Raw genomic sequence first — 21,060 nt, forward strand, 5'->3', positions numbered from 1 at the left:
CCCCCTTTGAAGAGGGGGATGACTGCGGCAGCTTTCCAATCCTTGGGGATCTCAGACGATATGAAAGAGAGGTTGAACAGGCTGGTAATAGGGGTTGCGACAATGGTGGCGGATAGTTTCAGAAATAGAGGGTCCAGATTGTCAAGCCCAGCTGATTTGTACAGGTCCAGGTTTTGCAGCTCTTTCAGAACATCTGCTATCTGGATTTGGGTAAAGGAGAACCTGGAAGGGCTTGGGCGAGAAGCTGCGGTGGGGGCGGAGCTGTTGGCTGAGGTTGGAGTAGCCAGGCGGAAGGCATGGCCAGCCGTTGAGAAATGCTTGTTGAAGTTTTCGATAATCATGGATTTATCGGTGGTGACCGTGTTACCTAGCCTCAGTGCAGTGGGCAGCTGGGAGGAGGTGCTCTTGTTCTCCATGGACTTCACAGTGTCCCAGAACTTTTTGGAGTTGGAGCTACAGGATGCAAACTTCTGCCTGAAGAAACTGGCCTTAGCTTTCCTGACTGACTGCGTGTATTGGTTCCTGACTTCCCTGAACAGTTGCATATCGCAGGGACTATTCGATGCTATTGCAGTCCGCCACAGGATGTTTTTGTGCTGGTCGAGGGCAGTCAGGTCTGGAGTGAACCAAGGACTGTATCTGTTCTTGGTTCTGCATTTTTTGAACGGAGCATGCTTATCTAAAATGGTGAGGAAGTTACTTTTAAAGAATGACCAGGCATCCTCAACTGACGGGATGAGGTCAATGTCCTTCCAGGATACCCGGGCCAGGTCGATTAGGAAGGCCTGCTCACAGAAGTGTTTTAGGGAGCGTTTGACAGTGATGAGGGGTGGTCGTTTGACTGCGGCTCCGTAGCGGATACAGGCAATGAGGCAGCGATCGCTGAGATCCTGGTTGAAGACAGCGGAGGTGTACCTGGAAGGCCAGTTGGTCAGGATGACGTCTATGAGGGTGCCCTTGTTTACAGAGTTAGGGTTGTACCTGGTGGGTTCCTTGATGATTTGTGTGAGATTGAGGGCATCTAGCTTAGATTGTAGGACTGCCGGGGTGTTAAGCATATCCCAGTTTAGGTCACCTAAAAGAACAAACTCTGAAGCTAGATGGGGGGCGATCAATTCACAAATGGTGTCCAGGGCACAGCTGGGAGCTGAGCGGGGTCGGTAGCAGGCGGCAACAGTGAGAGACTTATTTCTGGAGAGAGTAATTTTCAAAATTAGTAGTTCGAACTGTTTGGGTATGGACCTGGAAAGTATGACATTACTTTGCAGGCTATCTCTGCAGTAGACTGCAACTACTCCCCCTTTGGCAGTTCTATCTTGACGGAAGATGTTATAGTTGGGTATGGAAATCTCTGAATTTTTGGTGGCCTTCCTGAGCCAGGACTCAGACACGGCAAGGACATCAGGGTTAGCAGAGTGTGCTAAAGCAGTGAGTAAAACAAACTTAGGGAGGAGGCTTCTGATGTTGACATTCATGAAACCAAGGCTTTTTCGATCACAGAAGTCAACAAATGAGGGTGCCTGGGGACATGCAGGGCCTGGGTTTACCTCCACATCACCCGCGGAACAGAGAAGGAGTAGTATGAGGGTGCGGCTAAAGGCTATCAGAACTGGTCGCCTAGAGCATTGGGGACAGAGAATAAGAGGAGCAGGTTTCTGGGCATGGTAGAATATATTCAGGGCATAATGCGCAGACAGGGGTATGGTGGGGTGCGGGTACAGCGGAGGTAATCCCAGGCACTGGGTGATGATGAGAGAGGTTGTATCTCTGGACATGCTAGTTGTAATGGGTGAGGTCACCGCATGTGTGGGAGGTGGGACAAAGGAGGTATCAGGGGTATGAAGAGTGGAACTAGGCGCTTCATAGTGAACTAAAAATCTTTGAAATTGTTGCATGTTGCATTTATATTTTTGTTCAGTATAGTACCGGATCGGACCCCCATTTGCCTCCAGAACAGCCTGAATTCTACAATATTCTACAAGGTGTTGGAAATGTTCCACAGGGATGGTCCATGCCGACGCGACGGCATCATGCAGTTACTGCAGATTGGACGGAGGTACATTCATGCTGTGAACAGCCCGTTCCAACTCATCCCAAAGATCTTCTATTGGGTTGAGATCTGGGGACTGTGCAGGCCACTCAAGTAAATTGAACTCGCTGTTATGTTCCAGGCAATATTTTTCCACTCTTCAATTGTCCAGTTTTTGTGATCGTGTGCCCGCTGGAGCCACTTCTTCTTGTTTTTTTTGTTTTGAAGTGGAACCCAGTGTGGTCGTCTGCTGCAATAGCCTATACGTGACAAAGATCGACAAGCTCTGAGTTCCCGAGATGACGTTCTGCACATTGTTGTACTATGCAGTTTGTGGCCCGCCTGTTAGTTTACACGATTATTGCCATTCTCCTGCGACCTCTCATCAACAAGCTGTTTTCGCCAACAGGACTGCTGCTGACTGGATGTTTTTTGGTTGTCGCGCCATTCTCAGTAAATCCTAGTCACTGCCATGCGTGAAAAGCTCAGGAGGGTGGCCGTTTCTGAGATACTGGATCCGGCGTGCCTGGCACCGACGATCATACCACGCTCTAAGTCACTTAGGTCACTCGTTTTGCACATTCCAACGTTCAATCGAACAGTAACTACATGCCTCGATGCCTGCTTTATACGGCCAAGTGACTCACTGTCTGTAGGCCAGCTTCCTTAGCTATAACGCCTGCCAAACTCTCGCCGTAGTTAATAGAACTTCAGGTAAACTGTGCCTGACAGGTGGGGGTGAAGGACACTGGGAGTCTCTCAATGACATACTCCTCGCTCACTCTTAACGATCAGCTATGAAAAGTCAACTAACATTTACTCATGAGGTGCTGACTTGCTGCACCCTCGACAACTACTGTGATTATTATTATTTGACCATGCTTGTCATTTATGAACATTTGAACATCTTGGTCATGTTCTGTTATAATCTCCACCCGGCACAGCCAGAAGAGGACTGGCCACCCCTCATAGCCTGGTTCCTCTCTAGGTTTCTTCCTAGGTTTTGGCCTTTCTAGGGAGTTTTTCCTAACCACAGTGCTTCTTCACCTGCATTGCTTGCTGTTTGAGGTTTTAGGCTGGGTTTCTGTACAGCACATTGAGATATCAGCTGATGTATGTAGGGCTACATAAATAAATTTGATTTGATGAGAAAGCCAGAGGTCCCTCCCCTCTGACCTTCTCCTCCAATGGATATTGAAAAGGAGGCGAGAAGAGAGGAGAGAAGATGCGAATAGTATGCAATTGAGATTCCTTTGTATACCCTTTTCCTAGCTAGCTAGGTACCGTGTCAACCTCCACCCCTGCTTCTGTGGGGTTTATCGGTAGTTTGCATCCAACAATAAGGTGCATTACCGCCACCTACTGTACTGGAGCGCCCCCACCTCCCAACTGTGTACGGGAGTCCAAGACCAATAGAAGTATAAAGAGAAGTTCCTGCAGATGCAGGAATGCCCTGAAATGCAGACTGCAATTGCAACCTTCTCGAATATTCGTGACTCATGTTTTGGAAACATAGTTTCAATATTTATTTTATTACACCTTTTTGCTGACTGCAAGACAAGGCAAAAAGGTTGATCGCTGATGGACACACGCTGAAGAACCTTTCAACAGATATAGGCTGCACAACCAATGGTTGTGTGCCACGTCATCGACTGTGCAGTCTGGCACAACATTGCTATAACATAATGTTAACTGATATGTAAAATACCTATCCAGGTGTTGTAAGATCTGACCTGCATCAGCAATGTCTGGGCAGAGGAACACGACCAAAGTTAGCGCTGTACCCTAGCCAACCTACATTGGATTTGAGAGTTTGAATTGTCTACAGTGTCTTTGGCTTCCCGCTTGATTTTGAATTAAATTTGTCCGCTGTTCCGATTGGCTGCTGCAGCTTTTCAATTGGGATGACCTTATTTGTCTGTGTTCCCGGTTCAACCGAGGTATCGGGTTAACTTTGGTCCTGTTCCCCTGCTCAGACATTGCATGCATCAACCAAAGGTTGGGAGTCATGTAATTGACTGTGCCATCAGCCCAGTGATTTAAAAAACTAACTTGTATCAGTATGTCTTTAGAACAAATTTCACATTTTTTTTTACATTGATCAACATGAAACACAATAGTGCAATGATCACTTTTAAAACAATGTAAAAGTTATTTGCACTTCTTCACGCATTATGTTATCTGAGTAAGTTTAAGTTTAGAATCAACCAATGGTTTTCTATGATTGACAATTATGCCAATGTTGAATGTTTATCCTTCAAGCTTGGAAAAGAGACCCTTAAACCCAGACTTGGACCACACACCCACTCCACTGAATAGCAGGCTAGTCATTGCTTTGCAATGCTTGCAGTTAGCCACTGATTCCCTCCAAACCCCTCATTGTTGAATGTGCAATTTCCAACTTGTGTAATGTTTGTCCAATAGCCAATGAGCACCGATACGTTCTCTAATTTCTCTTCATATGACAATGATTGAAAAGGTTTTGCCAGTAGACTATCAACTTGATTCATGATGATGACTGCTAGCTTGCTAGCTAAGATTTAGAAAGTGTGATGTTGACATGATCAGTCCAATCAAAGCTACTGTGGATGTAACGTGATTTGAAGTAATTCTTTCTGTGACCAATGACCTTGAGCCTTCTTGGATGGGCACTTCTAATGTAGCTCTATGACAGCACCCAAGGGGCTTGAATTTTTGAGCTCTAACAGTAGATTTGGTTCTGTCACTCACCATGAGTCATGGAGCCAATCACTGCACAACTGCACAACTGGAGAACATTACCAACCCCTGTATTTTCCACTGCCTGCCGTACCACCACAGAAAGCACCAACATTTTGGAGCTGCCTTACTCAAGAAACCAAAAAAGAGACCATGTTTGTATGCAGCTTTAGTAACTCAATGACAATTTTTTGTACATTGTTTGCAAACTGATATGTGACATATATTAATGCTAAAATAACATGCAAAACAGGCAAACAGGTGGAGCTTTGCCTGTCCTGAATGACGGGTCACCACTGCTTGTAGATATGGATTTCGCCCTGGAAGGCACAAGAGAAACAAGGAGAAAACGTTAGAATTGTAATGTACAGTCAGTCATAATATATCTGTCACATAACATGTCAGTCGTATGACAACAGCTGCAACATGAGACAATTTATTAGGAAAAAACACCACAGCAAAATCAGAGCCATCCATTGAGAATATCAAATGATTATGAATAATCAGAATTAGTTGGTAACATAGGTAAGATGTTTTATATTCATCATATGTTTGTAAGTTACTTCTCATCAGAATGTTTATTTTTGTATAATACTGTGGCGGGGTTGCAGTATCTGTTCTCTGTCAAGACTAAGTTATTTGGGCTGCAGAGAGGGGAGAGGTCAAGCGTGGATTTCTTGGCTCCACAATGTCTGTGTGCCAGTCAATGTGTCTCTGTGATCTTGTCAAGATAGGATGGATTTTATATATGCCTGTTGATATGGAGGATTTGTTTAGGTTCTGAGTTTGAGAAAAGAACATAGTTTAGGAGACAAAGCTGAATGATAAATTAGGCCAATACTGTCTGGCTATGTGTGTCTTTGCTATAAAGGATCTCAGTTACAATGTGTAAGGGATTCTCAGAGAATTCATTGATAGACATTGAATTGATCTGAGAGTCACAGGGTTGTGATGGAGTTCCTATAATTAAAGATGGACTTTGTGATAACTAACTCTGACTTGTGTGTGGTTTGCTCTCATGATTTGGTAATTACAGGAAATTTCCACGACACGGGTCACCACTGCTAGTGCCCTGGAAGGCACAAGCGAAACAAGGAGAAAACGTTAGAATTGTAATGTACAGTCAGTCATAATATATCTGTCACATAACATGTCAGTCGTATGACAACAGCTTGAGACAATTTATTAGGAAAAAAACACCACAGCAAAATCAGAGCCATCAATTGAGAATATCAACTGATTATGAAGCATTCTTTGGACAGATCTTTCCAACTGATCATGGAATCACCTGAATACGTTGCTGTCATTGTGAGCATTTGTGTTGTCATCCAGGGAACACTCTTAGAAGAAATATCAACAAACGTCTCAGTCACAACATGCCATTTCCATCATACTGTAGCATTAAATATGATGTAAATACTAGACTTAAACTGAAGTGTGTACTGGACCTACACGTGACTACTTGTTCATACTTACCTCCATTTAAACTACTAACAGACGGGACAGCTTGTGTTGACCAACAAAACAATAGATATTGTGGGTTTTAATATCCCCTCATATGGATCTTTCTGCACAGTTTCATCAACTGTCTTATTTGGCTCAAAGAGACCAAATGAAAGACATAAATAATGAGATGGATGAAGAAGTGACAGCTTACAGTAAGTTGACAAACATACATATAAACAAACAGGAAACCCATGCAGGAAAACAGAGGAGAGGGAAAGTAAACACAAACGTATAGAACCACAGCTTTATGTCCATAGTTTGGATTCTGGAACTTTTTAATGGGGCTCTTGTAAATGGGATTCTCTTGCTATGGGTTGAGAGAGTGGGACAGACAATCAAGAACAGGAAACAGAGAATGAAATGAAAAGCATGGGTGAAGACAAATGAGAAGGAATGAAACAATGATATGACAAAGAAGTGAAAAAATGAATCCCCTGAAAAAGGGTTGTTTCTACATCAGGATCCAGGACTCGGAGGTTGATCATCTCCCTTTGAAAATCATCTTACAGTGCTGGTTATATTCCACTTTAATATGTAACAAGTCAGGTCAGTCTGCTCTCTCATACAGTCATTTAGGTTTGGTGTCTTCTCCATGTACCATAATGAGAGGGCCCAGAAGCCTCAGTGCCCTGCCCATGTCACCAGACCAGAGAGGCTATCACATGTGGCTGGTCTGACTGGGAGTAATCAGGATGAGCTGAATCATTAAGGATTTCAAACCCTGCCAGCTATCTGGAATTGAAACCTCTCCTGCTGTGTGGATAACACGCCACTAGGTTGAAGCATAACACAGAACAAACTAAGCTGCTGTAGCCACTCCCATGAAAAGACAGATGTGTCCAGACCTTCACATTCCAAAAAGGCTTCCTTTTTTCATAGCTGTATTTTGCACAGAGATGACTTAAAACTACAGGGTTTTATGAACATTTTAAACAAACTGTTGGGTAGGACTGTGGAAAAATGTGTGTGGCATCTTACGAAGTCATCGTCAAAAGCAACAGGTCTGTCATAGTCATCAAAGGTTGAGAGAGAGTAAAACATTTCCAATTCTGTGTTCCTTCAGGAGTCTGTTCTTTGTATAAGAGATTTACACATTGACCATATCTATAACACCAGTTTTCCACATCTCAATCAACCTACTGAAATTACATTCAGGGAGAATACAAACTAGGACCTGCAAAAGTACATCATCATCATCCCCATTATGGGTCATAACGAATAGTTCTCCAACATGGCTTCCTGGTTCTGTATCTACCATCTCCACTCCCTTACCATGTCCCATTTAGCATTCATCTTCTCCTTCTCAAACTTGGCGAACTCTCTCCTGTCGTGGATGATCATGAGCAGCTTCCAGATGAGAAGCAAAGCCAGGCCGATCAGCACGATGCCCGCCACCAAGCCAGCCCACAACGGGGAAGATGTCAGGGCCCGCAGGGCAGTCTGGAACACAGGCAGGAACATTCAGTTATCCCAACTTGTATTTATTTATTTGACCATGCAAGTCAGTTACTGTTAGAACAAATGCTTATTTACAATAAAGTCCTTCCTGATTTGCATTATATATATATAGGCCCAGGAACTTTACCTGACCCTGTAAGCTGACTAGGAAAAACTACAAGTAGAGCCTAGAATTTTTCCTAGTCAGGTCAAAAACTCCTAGCTCTAATCACAAAACGACTTAATAGACAAACAAATAACCTCCTTTTTCACTGTAATATCCTCAGTCACAATGACATAGTAGGCTGTATGTAATATCCTCAGTCACAATGACATAGTAGGCTGTAGGTAATATCCTCAGTCACAATGACATAGTAGGCTGTATGTAATATCCTCAGTCACAATGACATAGTAGGCTGTATGTAATATGCTCAGTCACAATGACATAGTAGGCTGTATGTAATATCCTCAGTCACAATGACATAGTAGGCTGTATGTAATATCCTCAGTCACAATGACATAGTAGGCTGTATGTAATATCCTCAGTCACAATGACATAGTAGGCTGTATGTAATATCCTCAGTCACAATGACATAGTAGGCTGTATGTAATATCCTCAGTCACAATGACATAGTAGGCTGTATGTAATATCTTCAGTCACAATGACATAGTAGGCTGTATGTAATATCCTCAGTCACAATGACATAGTAGGCTGTATGTAATATCCTCAGTCACAATGACATAGTAAGCTGTATGCAATATCGTCAGTCACAATGACATAGTAGGCTGTATGTAATATGCTCAGTCACAATGACATAGTAGGCTGTATGTAATATCCTCAGTCACAATGACATAGTAGGCTGTATGTAATATCCTCAGTCACAATGACATAGTAGGCTGTATGTAATATGCTCAGTCACAATGACATAGCAGGCTGTATGTAATATGCTCAGTCACAATGACATAGCAGGCTGTATGTAATATGCTCAGTCACAATGACATAGCAGGCTGTATGTAATATGCTCAGTCACAATAACATAGCAGGCTGTATGTAATATGCTCTCACCTAGTGTTTCCACCACATGGACCTCCTTCTCTGACTTTTTGTTGACAGCGTAGGTGTAGTAGAACCAGCAGTCGTTGGCATCCCTCTCCTTACAGTGCATCAGGGGGAAGGCCTGTCCTGGCTGAGGCATCTTGTCCCTGTCCTTCACCTTGATCAGGTTGAAGTAGCTACAGTCTCTCTCACACGTGTCCTTCTTCTCCCCCGTCCCAAAGGCCCTGCACTGAACACACTCCCTGTGGAAGACAGGACATTGACATTTAACTCTGTACAGATGGAGTAACACACGTAGGTTGTCTCGCATTGTGATGCTTGATAGACTTGTGACATATTCACTTGTAGGGCTGTGGCGGTCACAAAATGTATTGTCAAGCAAATAACTGTCGGTCTCATGGTAATTGATGCTAATTAAAACACATTTATCATCTCCTGGCTTCCACACTTACAAACCACTGATGCAGACCTTTGGAACATCTACATTTTAAAAAGTCTAATAAATCCATGTAATATAGCCTACACCTTCACAATAAATCCATTATTTATTTTAAACAGTTTTAAAGAACCATGATATGAAAATATAGTCTATTTCAGAAGAACAGAATAGCATACTCTTAGTTGTCCTTATGTTAGGTCCTGATCTGGCTATGATAAATGGATATGGGCTACAAAGATTTGCTTAGAATTCCATGGCATTATTTTATATTATTTCAAAGTATGAAGAATACAATTGAACAAAGCTGAATAAAATAGAAAGGATATAAGTGATTAACACAGAATGAGGTATTCCTATATACTTCATTTAGAGTTATTAATGTAACTTTAGTTCTACAAACGTTGGGCTATATGCTTTGATTTGTAATCTTTGTAAGGATGCATGATGTGACTAATGATGATTTGAAAAAAGTCGCTTGAAAGGCATGAGCTCTGCTTCGTTTTTTTTTGCGCAGGCTGTACACACTTTATCAGTCTCTCATTCACAATATGACAAGCACTTGACAAGGACTCAAGTGCTGCGTTGTGCCGTTCTATCTGAGTGCTGCGCGCTCCGAAGCACCTCTCACTCACATGGCTCTCTATAACATGATTGGGTCTTTCTCACAGGCTACAAGTGAAGACAGACACATCGGGGACGCAACTGCGCACATCCTTATCCAATTCTGAGGTGAATATTGAAAATATTGGAAGAACTGTCCACATGTACGTTTTGTCAGCCAACAAAATTAGTAGGCCAAACGAACAGCAAAAGCACAAAAGCACTATGTCAATCTACTATCCCCCATAGTGCAAAAGTTGACCTATTATGTTCTGTGCAAGAAATAAATATTCCAAATAAAGTCTGTGACATTTGTGGGATGCGATAGATCCCAAATTAATACAACCAATAGCATCAAAAAACATTTTTCAAGCTAAATGGCTAACGCAACAGATTAGAAAGTTTAGCATTAAATGTTGATTAACAAATTGGCTATTTATTCATATTGTAAACTCAGCAATGCGCACATGGCATTAGGCTATAAGCATGGATATTCCATTAGCGGGAAAACACCATTATTAAAACTGACCGCAAATGCGATTACGCATGTAATGCTTTTATTATAAAGGTGCATTTTTATGGTGAAAATTATCTTCCCCAAAACTCATGCGGTCCTTATGTAGTTAACTTCTTTCAGCTAGGTAGCACAAGTTTTATGTTTGGAAAAATAACGTTCCCAATGTAAATGGCCTATTTCTGAGGCCCATATGCTAGAATATGCATATAATTGACAGATTAGGATAGAAAACACTCTAAAGTTTCCAAAACTGTCAAAATATTGTCTGTGAGTATAACAGAACTGATATTGCAGGCGAAACCCTGAGGAAAATCAAACCAGGAAGTGGCTTCTATTTTGAAAACTCCATGTTCCATAGCCTGCCTTTGCTCCATTTAAAGGGATATAAACCAGATTCATTTTCCCATTGCTTCCTCAAGGTGTCAACAGTCTTTAGACAGTTTCAAGCTTTTATTTTGAAAAATGAGCGAGAAAGATAACATCGCGTCATTGTATGGCTGGGTGCCAGAAGCGTTTTCTATGCGCAACAGAGCTTGGGCAGCCATTGCCTTTCTCTCTCCTACTGAAAAAGACTGTTGCGGTTGATATATTATCGATTATATATTTGAAAAACAACCTGAGGATTGAATATAAAAAAGTTTGACATGTTTCTGTGGACATTACGGATACTATTTCAAAATTTTGTCTGCGTTGTCGTGACCGCTCTTCCCTGTGGATTTCTGAACATAACGCGCCAAACAAACGGAGGTATTTTGGATATAAAAATAATCTTTATGGAACAAAAGGAACATTTATTGTGTAACTGGGAGTCTCGTGAGTGAAACATCCGAAGATCATCACAGGTAAACAATTAATTTGATTGCTTTTCTGATTTTCATGACCAAGCTACTTTGATGCTAGGTGTTCATAATGTTTTGTCGAACGATCAATAAACTTACATAAACGTTTGGATTGCTTTCACTGTAAAGCATATTTTCAAAATCTGGCACGACAGGTGGATTAACAAAATGCTAAGCTGTGTTTTGCTATATTGCACTTGTGATTTCATGAATATAAATATTTTTAGTAATATTATTCGAATGTGGCACTATGCAATTCAGCGGTTGTTGATGACAATTATCCCGCTAAAGGGATGGGTAGCATCAAGAAGTTTTAACTGACTTGTTAAATAAGATGGGCAATCATGAAGTGTTTGATTAGATTTTGCATTTGTCAGAGTGATTAGAGGGACAATAAAGTGCTGAATACCAGGCAGTTAACAAGTTTGGTAGGCTACTAATGACCATTAGCAGCATCAGAGTTTAGAGAAGCCTAAATAACGTGACTAAACGGTCACGTGGAATTTGACTGCCTTCATGACTTGTGACCGCCGGTGTGGCGGTAACATGGTCACCGCAACAGCCCTATTCACTAGTCTACTGGAATGCAAGAACGCTGGATATTGAGGTTCCACTCCACATGCAGGTGTTTGTAGTGGACAATGCTGTACCCTTGCCACCACTACCGTTTTAGATATCACAGTTGTGTCTAGACTTTTCATTGGTCCCCTTTCTTGGAATTATCAGAGGAAAGTAAACAAAGGTCACAATAATAATTGATGTTAAGACGGAAAAAGGAAGACATCTCTTTATGCCTACTTTAAAAGGTTAAGAGGCATTAAACTCAGGCTGAGGAAAGAGACAAGGAACTGGTCCCTCAGATTAACAAACATAAAAAGCAGAATTCATTTCAACCAAGGGGCAGGCAAAAGGACAGGTCGAGGGCAGGCAGAGGTTCGTAGTCCAAGGCAGAGTCAAAAAGGGACAGACCGACAGGCAGGTTCAGGGCAGGCAGAAAGGTCGGAAGGGGGAAGACTAGAAAACAAGAACTCGTGAACAGGAGAAATGGGAAACACGCTGGTAAGAGCTGACAAAACAAGACAAACTGGCAACAGACAAACAGAAAACGCAGGTATAAATACACAGGGGATAATGGGGAAGAATAGGACACATGGGGGTTTGGGGTGGAGACAAGCACAAGACAGGTGAAACAGATCAGGGTTTGACAAATACAGCATATGAAGAGTTTCAAACCAAATTGCTATATGTACACAGTACATTTTCAGAAATGTTGGTAAAGTAGCTTTTATTGTTTCAGAAATTCTGAAAGAGATTGGTGTGTATTTTCACTATCTAATCATGGCACAGGGTTGATCAATGACAACCATGTGTTTGTTTAATCAGGCTGTTAGCCTGCTTAGTGGAGTCTGCCACTAGCACAGTGTAGTCAGCTCAGCTATCCCCATTGAGACCGTGTCTGTGCCTCGACCTAGGTTGAGCACATGGCGGTGTTCGCCTTAGCAATCTCACTAGAATAAAGACCTCCTCCATTCCTGCCATTATTGAAAGAGATCGTGATACCTCACATCTCAAAATAGGGCTACTTAATGTTAGATCCCTTACTTCAAAGGCAGTTATAGTCAATGAACTAATCACTGATCATAATCTTGATGTGATTGGCCTGACTGAAACATTGCTTAAGCTTGATGAATTCACTGTGTTAAATGAGGCCTCACCTCCTGGTTACACTAGTGACCATATCCCCCATGCACCCGCAAAGGCGGAGGTGTTGCTAACATTTACGACAGCAAATTTCAATTTACAGAAAAAACCCGACGTTTTCATCTTTTGAGCTTCTAGTCATGGAATCTAGGCAGCAAACTCAAATTTTATAGCTACTGTTTACAGGCCTCCTGGGCCATATACAGCGTTCCTCACTGAGTTCCCTGAATTCCTATCGGACCTTGTAGTCATAGTAGATAATATTCTAATTTTTATTGACTTTAATATTCACATAGAAAAGTCCACAGACCCACTCCAAAAGGCTTTCGGAGCCATCATCGACTCTGGGTTGGGTTTTGTCCAACATGTCTCTGGACCTACTCACTGCCACAGTCATACTCTGGACCCAGTGGTGGGCCGTAAGGGCCAGCAGGACCTTCACTGCTGGCCTAAACATCATCAGAATATAATTTTTTTAAAATATATTTTCCCACAAATATGTATTAAATTATTCCCCCGAATAAGAGTTACACTCCTCATTTCATAGCGTTCCTCTTGGTTGCACTGCTTCCAGCCCCAGGTTGAGATTTGGAGGGCTGGTCTTTATGTTAGATCTTTTATCCAATCATATTCAGCCATCATGTGTTGCCAGGGGTCTAAAATCTGCCCTCAGGCCTTCAGAATCAACAGTGCGGGCGCTTGTAATTTAAAGTGAATGGAAATTCAAATTTAGTGTCAACCAATCAGCTTTAGAGTTGGCTATTGTACTCCTGCTGGCTGGCTCCAGTGTTACACAGGAGCCAGCTAGCAGGCGTAGTGCGTGCACGTCTTTTGATTGGATTACCAATATTGAGAGGCAGGTCCTATATGGGCAGGTCTCAGAACTTGGAAACTGAAATTAACCTAATTAATTTGCGTACTACTAAGCTGTTTTTTCAACCCACAATGGCGGAAGGAGAAGATATCGATTTGGTCGAGGATATAATTATAACGCCATTCTCAAGACAAACTTTTCAAGAAAAGTTAGACATTGTCAGGAGAGGTAGACGCCGACGCTACAAAGCCTGTCACAGGCGGGAAAGGGGTTCGTTCTCCACTTTCAACTATGGGCGCTATCAATGACTCACAGGCTCCGAGAAGCACTGCAAACTGTACTGCTGGGAATGCCTATTATTTGCAAATGATTGATTTGGTGTTTGGAGCCTCACTGGCTTTGCAAACCTGAGTTGTCTAACCAAGGCAGCAACGAGACACCAAAGTACGGCTGGGCACTTACAAGCAATGGTGCATTTGAAAACTTTTGGGGACACTCGAGTGGATCTTTTATTTATTTTATTTATTTATTTCACCTTTATTTAACCAGGTAGGCAAGTTGAGAACAAGTTCTCAGTTACAATTGCGACCTGGCCAGGATAAAGCAAAGCAGTTCGACACATACAACGACACAGAGTTACACATGGAGTAAAACAAACATACAGTCAATAATACAGTATAAACAAGTCTATATACGATGTGAGCAAATGAGGTGAGATAAGGGAGGTAAAGGTAAAAAAAGGCCATGGTGGCAAAGTAAATACAATATATCAAGTAAAACACTGGAATGGTAGATTTGCAATGGAAGAATGTGCAAAGTAGAAATAAAAAATAATGGGGTGCAAAGGAGCAAAATAAATAAATAAATTAAATACAGTAGGGAAAGAGGTAGTTGTTTGGGCTAAAATATAGGTGGGCTATGTACAGGTGCAGTAATCTGTGAGCTGCTCTGACAGTTGGTGCTTAAAGCTAGTGAGGGAGATACAGTAAGTGTTTCCAGTTTCAGTGCTTTTTGTAGTTCGTTCCAGTCATTGGCAGCAGAAAACTGGAAGGAGAGGTGGCCAAAGAAAGAATTGGTTTTGGGGGTGACTAGAGAGATATACCTGCTGGAGCGTGTGCTACAGGTGGGAGATGCTATGGTGACCAGCGAGCTGAGATGAGGGGGGACTTTACCTAGCAGGGTCTTGTAGATGACATGGAGCCAGTGGGTTTGGCGACGAGTATGAAGCGAGGGCCAGCCAACGAGAGCATACAGGTCGCAATGGTGGGTAGTATATGGGGCTTTGGTGACAAAACGGATTGCACTGTGATAGACTGCATCCAATTTGTTGAGTAGGGTATTGGAGGCTATTTTGTAAATGACATCGCCAAAGTCGAGGATTGGTAGTATGGTCAGTTTTACAAGGGTATGTTTGGCAGCATGAGTGAAGGATGCTTTGTTGCGAAATAGGAAGCTAATTCTAGATTTAACTTTGGATTGGAGATATTACATCTACAGCTCAACGAACAAGCGCGCAGGGCAACGAAGCTGCACAATGAAAAGGTATTGTACTCTTCCCCTGCAATTCTCTGAATACAAATGTCAATTTCAAGGTGACGCAACGCCTGGTTATACTGCATTTCTGTCTAAATGTATAGTGTCTAGAGCCATGGCATCATAATGATGGTAATAAGAGGTGGATTAATTCGGGTGGGACTGTGTAGGACTTCACTGAAGGCCCAGGCCCCAAAACCACGGCACGCTACTGTCTGGACCTAGTTCTGTCCCATGGAATAAATGTTAATGTTTTTCCTCATAATCTTGGACTACCACCATTTTATTACGTTTGCAATCACAACAAATAATCTGCTCAGACACCAACCAAGGACCATCAAAAGTCGTGCTATAAATTCTCAGACAACCCAAAGATTAATTGATGCCCTTCCAGACTCCCTCTGCCTACCCAAGGACGTCAGAGGACAAAAGTCAGTTAACCACCTAACTGAGGAACACAATTTAATGAAGCGAAATACCCTAGAATCAGTTGCACCCCTAAAAACTAAAAACATTGGTCATAAGAAACTAGCTCCCTGGTATACAGAAAATACACGAGCTCTGAAGCAAGCTTCCAGAAAATTGGAACGGAAATGGCGCCACACCAAACTGGAAGTCTTCCGACTAGCTTGGAAAGACAGTCCCGTGCAGTATCGAAGAGCCCTCACTGCTGCTCGATCATCCTATTTTTCCAACTTAATTGAGGAAAATAAGAACAATCCGAAATGTATTTTTTATACTGTCGCAAAGCTAACTAAAAAGCAGCATTCCCCAAGAGAGGATGGCTTTCACTTCAGCAGTAATACATTCATGAACTTCTTTGAGGAAAAGATCATGATCATTAGAAAGCAAATTAAGGACTCCTCTTTAAATCTGCGTATTCCTCCAAACTCCGTATTCCTCCTGAGTCTGCACAACTCTGCCAGGACCTAGGATCAAGGGAGACACTCAAGTGTTTTAGTACTATATCTCGACACAATGCTGAAAATAATCATGGCCTCTAAACCTTCAAGCTGCATACTGGACCCTATTCCAACTAAACTACTGAAAGAGCTGCTTCCTGTGCTTGGCCCTCCTATGTTGAACATAATAAATGGCTCTCTATCCACCGGAAGTGTACCAAAAACACTAAAAGTGGCAGTAATAAAGCCTCTCTTGAAAAAGCCAAACTTGGACCCAGAAAAAAATCAGCCTATATCGAATCTTCCATTCCTCTCAAAACTTTTAGAAAAAGATGTGTGCAGCAACTCACTGCCTTCCTGAAGACAAACAATGTATACGAAATGCTTCAGTCTGGTTTCAGAATACATCATAGCACTGAGACTGCACTTGTGAAGGTGGTAAATTACCTTTTAATGGTGTCAGACCGAGGCTCTGCATCTGTCCTCGTGCTCCTAGACCTCGGTGCTGCTTTTGATACCATCAATCACCACATTCTTTTGGAGAGATTGGAAACCCAAATTGGTCTACACAGACAAGTTCTGGCCTGGTTTAGATCTTATCTGTCGGAAAGATATCAGTTTGTCTCTGTGAATGTTTTGTCCTCTGACAAATCAACTGTAAATTTCGGTGTTCCTCAAGGTTCTGTTTTAGGACCACTATTGTTTTCACTATATATTTTACCTTTTGGGGATGTCATTCGAAAACATAATGTTAACTTTGCTATGTGGATGACACACAGCTTTACATTTCAATGAAACCAAAATTGCCCTTGCTAGAAGCCTGTGTTTCAGACATAAGAAAGTGGATGGCTGAAAACGTTCTACTTTTAAACTCGGACAAAACAGAGATGCTTGTTCTTGGTCCCAAGAAACAAAGAGATCTTTTGTTGAATCTGACAATTAATCTTGATGGTTGACAGTCGTCTCAAATAAAACTGTGAAGGGCCTCGGCGTTACTCTGGACCCTGATTTCTCTTTTGACAAACACATCAAGACATCACTGGATGTCAGAAGGTGAATTCACCAATTTGTAAGTCGCTCTGAATAAGAGCGTCTGCTAAATGACTTAAATGTAAATGTAAATGTCAAGGACAGCTTTTTTTTCCATCTACATAACATTGCAAAAATCAGAAACTTTCTGTCCAAAAATGATGCAGAAAAATGAATCCATGCTTTTGTTACTTCTAGGTTATACTACTGCAATGCTACTTTCTGGCTACCAGGATAAAGCACTAAATAAACTTCAGTTAGTGCTAAATACGGCTGCTAGAATCCTGACTAGAACCAAAACATTTGATCATATTACTCCTGTACTAACCTCCCTACATGGGCTTCCTGTTAAGGCAAGGGCTGATTTCAAGAAGATATCCCTATAGTGGTGTGGGGGCTGTGCTTTGGCAAAGTGGGTAGGGTTAATTGCTGCCTGTTTGGCCCTGTTTTAGGCTTGGTTTGATATGTCAGCTGATAAATTTGATATTTGGGGAGTGTCTCCCATTCCTCTCTCAAGCTCTGTGAGGTTGGATGGGGAGTGTCACTGCACAGCTATTATCAGGTCTCTCCAGAGATGCTTGATCAGGTTCAAGTCCAGGCTCTGGCTGGGCCACTCAAGGACATCCAGAGACTTATCCCAATTCCACCCCCGCATTAGAAGGTGAACCTTCTGAGGTCCTGAGCTCTCTGTACCAGGTTTCATCTGTTTTTTAAATTTTACCTTTATTTAACTAGGCAAGTCAGTTAAGAACAAACTCTTACTTTCAATGACGGCCTAGGAACAGTGGGTTGCCTGTTCAGGAGCAGAACAACAGATTTGTACCTTGTCAGCTCGGGGATTTGAACTTGCAACCTTTTGGTTACAAGTCCACCACTCTAACCACTAGGCTTCTCTGCCGCAATGTTCATCTTTCCCTTGATCCTGACTAGTCTCCCAGTCCCTGCCTCAGAAAAACATCCCCACAGCATGATGCTGCCACCACCATGCTTCACCATAGGGATGGTGCCAAGTTTCCTCCAGACGTGAAGCTTGGCATTCAGGCCAAAGTGTTCAATCTTTGTTTCATCAGATCGGAGAATCTTCTTTCTCATGTTCTGAGAGTACTTTAGGTGCCTTTTGGCAAACTTCAAGTGGGCTTATACAGTGTGGAGAACAAGTAGGACCTTGAGATGCTTTTTACAGAGCCACTCCTTAGTTGCCCTGGCTGTGTGTTTCGGTTCGTTGTCATGCTGGAAGACCCAGCCACGACACATCATCAATGCTCTTACTGAGGGAAGGAGGTTGTTGGCCAAGATCTCGCGATACATGTCAATCCATCCTCCCCTCAATACGGTGCAGTCGTCCTGTCCCCTTTGCAGAAAAGCATCCCCAAAGAATGATGTTTCCACCTCCATGCTTCACGGTTGGGATGGTATTCTTGGGGTTGTACTTCTTCCTCCAAACACAGCGAGTGGAGTTTAGACCAAAAAGCTCTATTTTTGTTTCATCAGACCACATGACCTTTTCCCATTCCTCTGGATCATCCAGACGGTCATTGGCAAACTTCAGACGGGCCTGGACACGCGTTGGCTTGAGCAGGGGGACCTTGTGTGCGCTGCAGGATTTTAATCCATGACGGCGTAGTGTGTTACTACTGGTTTTCTTTGAGACTGTGGTCCCTGCTCTCTTCAGGTCATTGACCAGGTCCTGACGTGTAGTGAGGGTAGGCAACAACATCTCCACCCCGCTGATCCTCAACACTGGGGCCCCACAAGGGTGCGTTCTGAGCCATCTCCTGTACTCCCTGTTCACCCACGACTGCGCGGCAATGCACGCCTCCAACTCAATCATCAAGTTTGCGGACGACACAACAGTGGTAGGCTTGATTACCAACAACGACGAGACGGCCTACAGGGAGGAGGTGAGGGCCCTCGGAGTGTGGTGTCAGGACAATAACCTCACACTCAACGTCAACAAAACTAAGGAGATGATTGTGGACTTCAGGAAACAGCAGAGGGAACACCCCCCTATCCACATCGATGGAACAGTAGTGGAGAGGGTAGTAAGTTTTAAGTTCCTCGGCATACACATCACAGACAAACTAAATTGGTCCACTCACACAGACAGCATCGTGAAGAAGGCGCAGCAGCGCCTCTTCAACCTCAGGAGGCTGAAGAAATTCGGCTTGTCACCAAAAACACTCACAAACCTCTACAGATGCACAATCGAGAGCATCCTGGCGGGCTGTATCACCGCCTGGTACGGCAACTGCTCCGCTCACAACCGTAAGGCTCTCCAGAGGGTAGTGAGGTCTGCACAACGTATCACCGGGGGCAAACTACCTGCCCTCCAGAACACCTACACCACCCGATGTCACAGGAAAGCCATAAAGATCATTAAGGACAACACCCACCCGAGCCACTGCCTGTTCACCCCGCTATCATCCAGAAGACGAGGTCAGTACAGATGCATCAAAGCTGGGACCGAGAGACTGAAAAACAGCTTCTATCTCAAGGCCATCAGACTGTTAAACAGCAACCACTGACATTGAGTGGCTGCTGCCAACACACTGACTCAACTCCAGCCACTTCAATAATGGGAATTGATAGGAAAGGATGTAAAATATATCACTAGCCACTTTAAACAATGCTACCTAATATAATGTTTACATACCCTACATTATTCATCTCATATGTATACGTATATACTGTACTCTATCATCTACTGCATCCTTATGTAATACATGTATCACTAGCCACTTTAACTATGCCACTTTGTTTACATACTCATCTCATTTGTATATACTGTACTCGATACCATCTACTGTATCTTGCCTATGCTGCTCTGCACCATCACTCATTCATATCTTTATGTACATATTCTTTATCCCCTTACACTGTGTATAAGATATTAGTTTTGGAATTGTTAGTTAGATTACTTGTTGGTTATTACTGCATTGTCGGAACTGGAAGCACAAGCATTTCGCTACACTCGCATTAACATCTGCTAACCATGTGTATGTGACAAATAAAATTTGATTTGATTAGATTTAGTTCTGGGTTGATCCCTCATCTTCCTCATGATCATTGATGCCCCACGAGGTGAGATCTTGCATGGAGCCCCAGACCGAGGGTGATTGACAGTCATCTTGAACTTCTTCCATTTTCTAATAATTGCGGCAACAGTTGTTGCCTTCTCACCAAGCTGCTTGCCTATTGTCCTGTAGCCCATCCCAGCCTTTTGCAGGTCTACAATTTTATCCCTGATGTCCTTACACAGCTCTTTGGTCTTGGCCATTGTGGAGAGGTTGGAGTCTGTTTGATTGAGTGTGTGGACAGGTGTCTTTTGTTCAAACAGGTGCAGTTAATACAGGTAATGAGTGGAGAACAGGAGGGCTTCTTAAAGAAAAACTAACAGGTCTGTGAGAGCCGGAATTCTTACTGGTTGGTAGGTGATTAAATAATTATGTTATGCAATAAAATGCAAATTAATTACTTAAAAATCATACAATGTGATTTTCTGGATTTTTTTAGATTCCGTCTCTCACAGTTGAAGTGTACCCATGATAAAAATTACAGGCCTCTACATGCTTTGTAAGTAGGAAAACCTGCAAAATCGACAGTGTATCAAATACTTGTTCTCCCCACTGTATGTGCCTTTTACTGGGGAGTGGCTTCCGTCTGGCAACTCTAACATAAAGGCCTGATTGGTGCAGTGCTCCAGACTTCCTCTGTGGAGATTGGAGAACCTTCCAGAAGGACAACCATCCCTGCACTACTCCACCAATCAGGCCTTTATGGTAGAGTGGCCAGACAGAAGCCTCTCCTCAGTAAAAAGGCACATGAAAGCCTGCTTGGAGTTTGACAAAAAGCACCTAAAGCACTCACACCATGAGAAACAAGATTCTCTGGTCGGATAAAACCAAGACTGATCTCTTTGACCTGAATTTATTTATTTAT

At 42.7% G+C, this 21,060-nt stretch overlaps 1 protein-coding gene across 2 annotated transcripts in view; it reads right to left on the reverse strand.

Moving 5' to 3' along the window:
- Positions 1 to 4,898: 4,898 nt before the first annotated feature.
- The window catches only part of LOC135522642 (integrin beta-1-like), a 52,877-nt gene continuing 36,715 nt past the window's right edge, over positions 4,899 to 21,060 (reverse strand). For both annotated transcript variants that reach the window (XM_064949093.1, XM_064949094.1), the window contains exons 14-16: positions 8,757 to 8,989; positions 7,526 to 7,693; positions 4,899 to 5,067 (exon numbers count right to left, since the gene is read on the reverse strand). In XM_064949093.1, the coding sequence (XP_064805165.1) occupies positions 7,557 to 7,693; positions 8,757 to 8,989 (370 nt within the window). In that variant the 3' untranslated portion in view covers positions 4,899 to 5,067; positions 7,526 to 7,556. The remainder of the gene's footprint in view (positions 5,068 to 7,525; positions 7,694 to 8,756; positions 8,990 to 21,060) is intronic.

The sequence above is a fragment of the Oncorhynchus masou genome, chromosome 30, assembly GCF_036934945.1.
Source record: "Oncorhynchus masou masou isolate Uvic2021 chromosome 30, UVic_Omas_1.1, whole genome shotgun sequence".
NCBI classification, from domain to species: domain Eukaryota; kingdom Metazoa; phylum Chordata; class Actinopteri; order Salmoniformes; family Salmonidae; genus Oncorhynchus; species Oncorhynchus masou.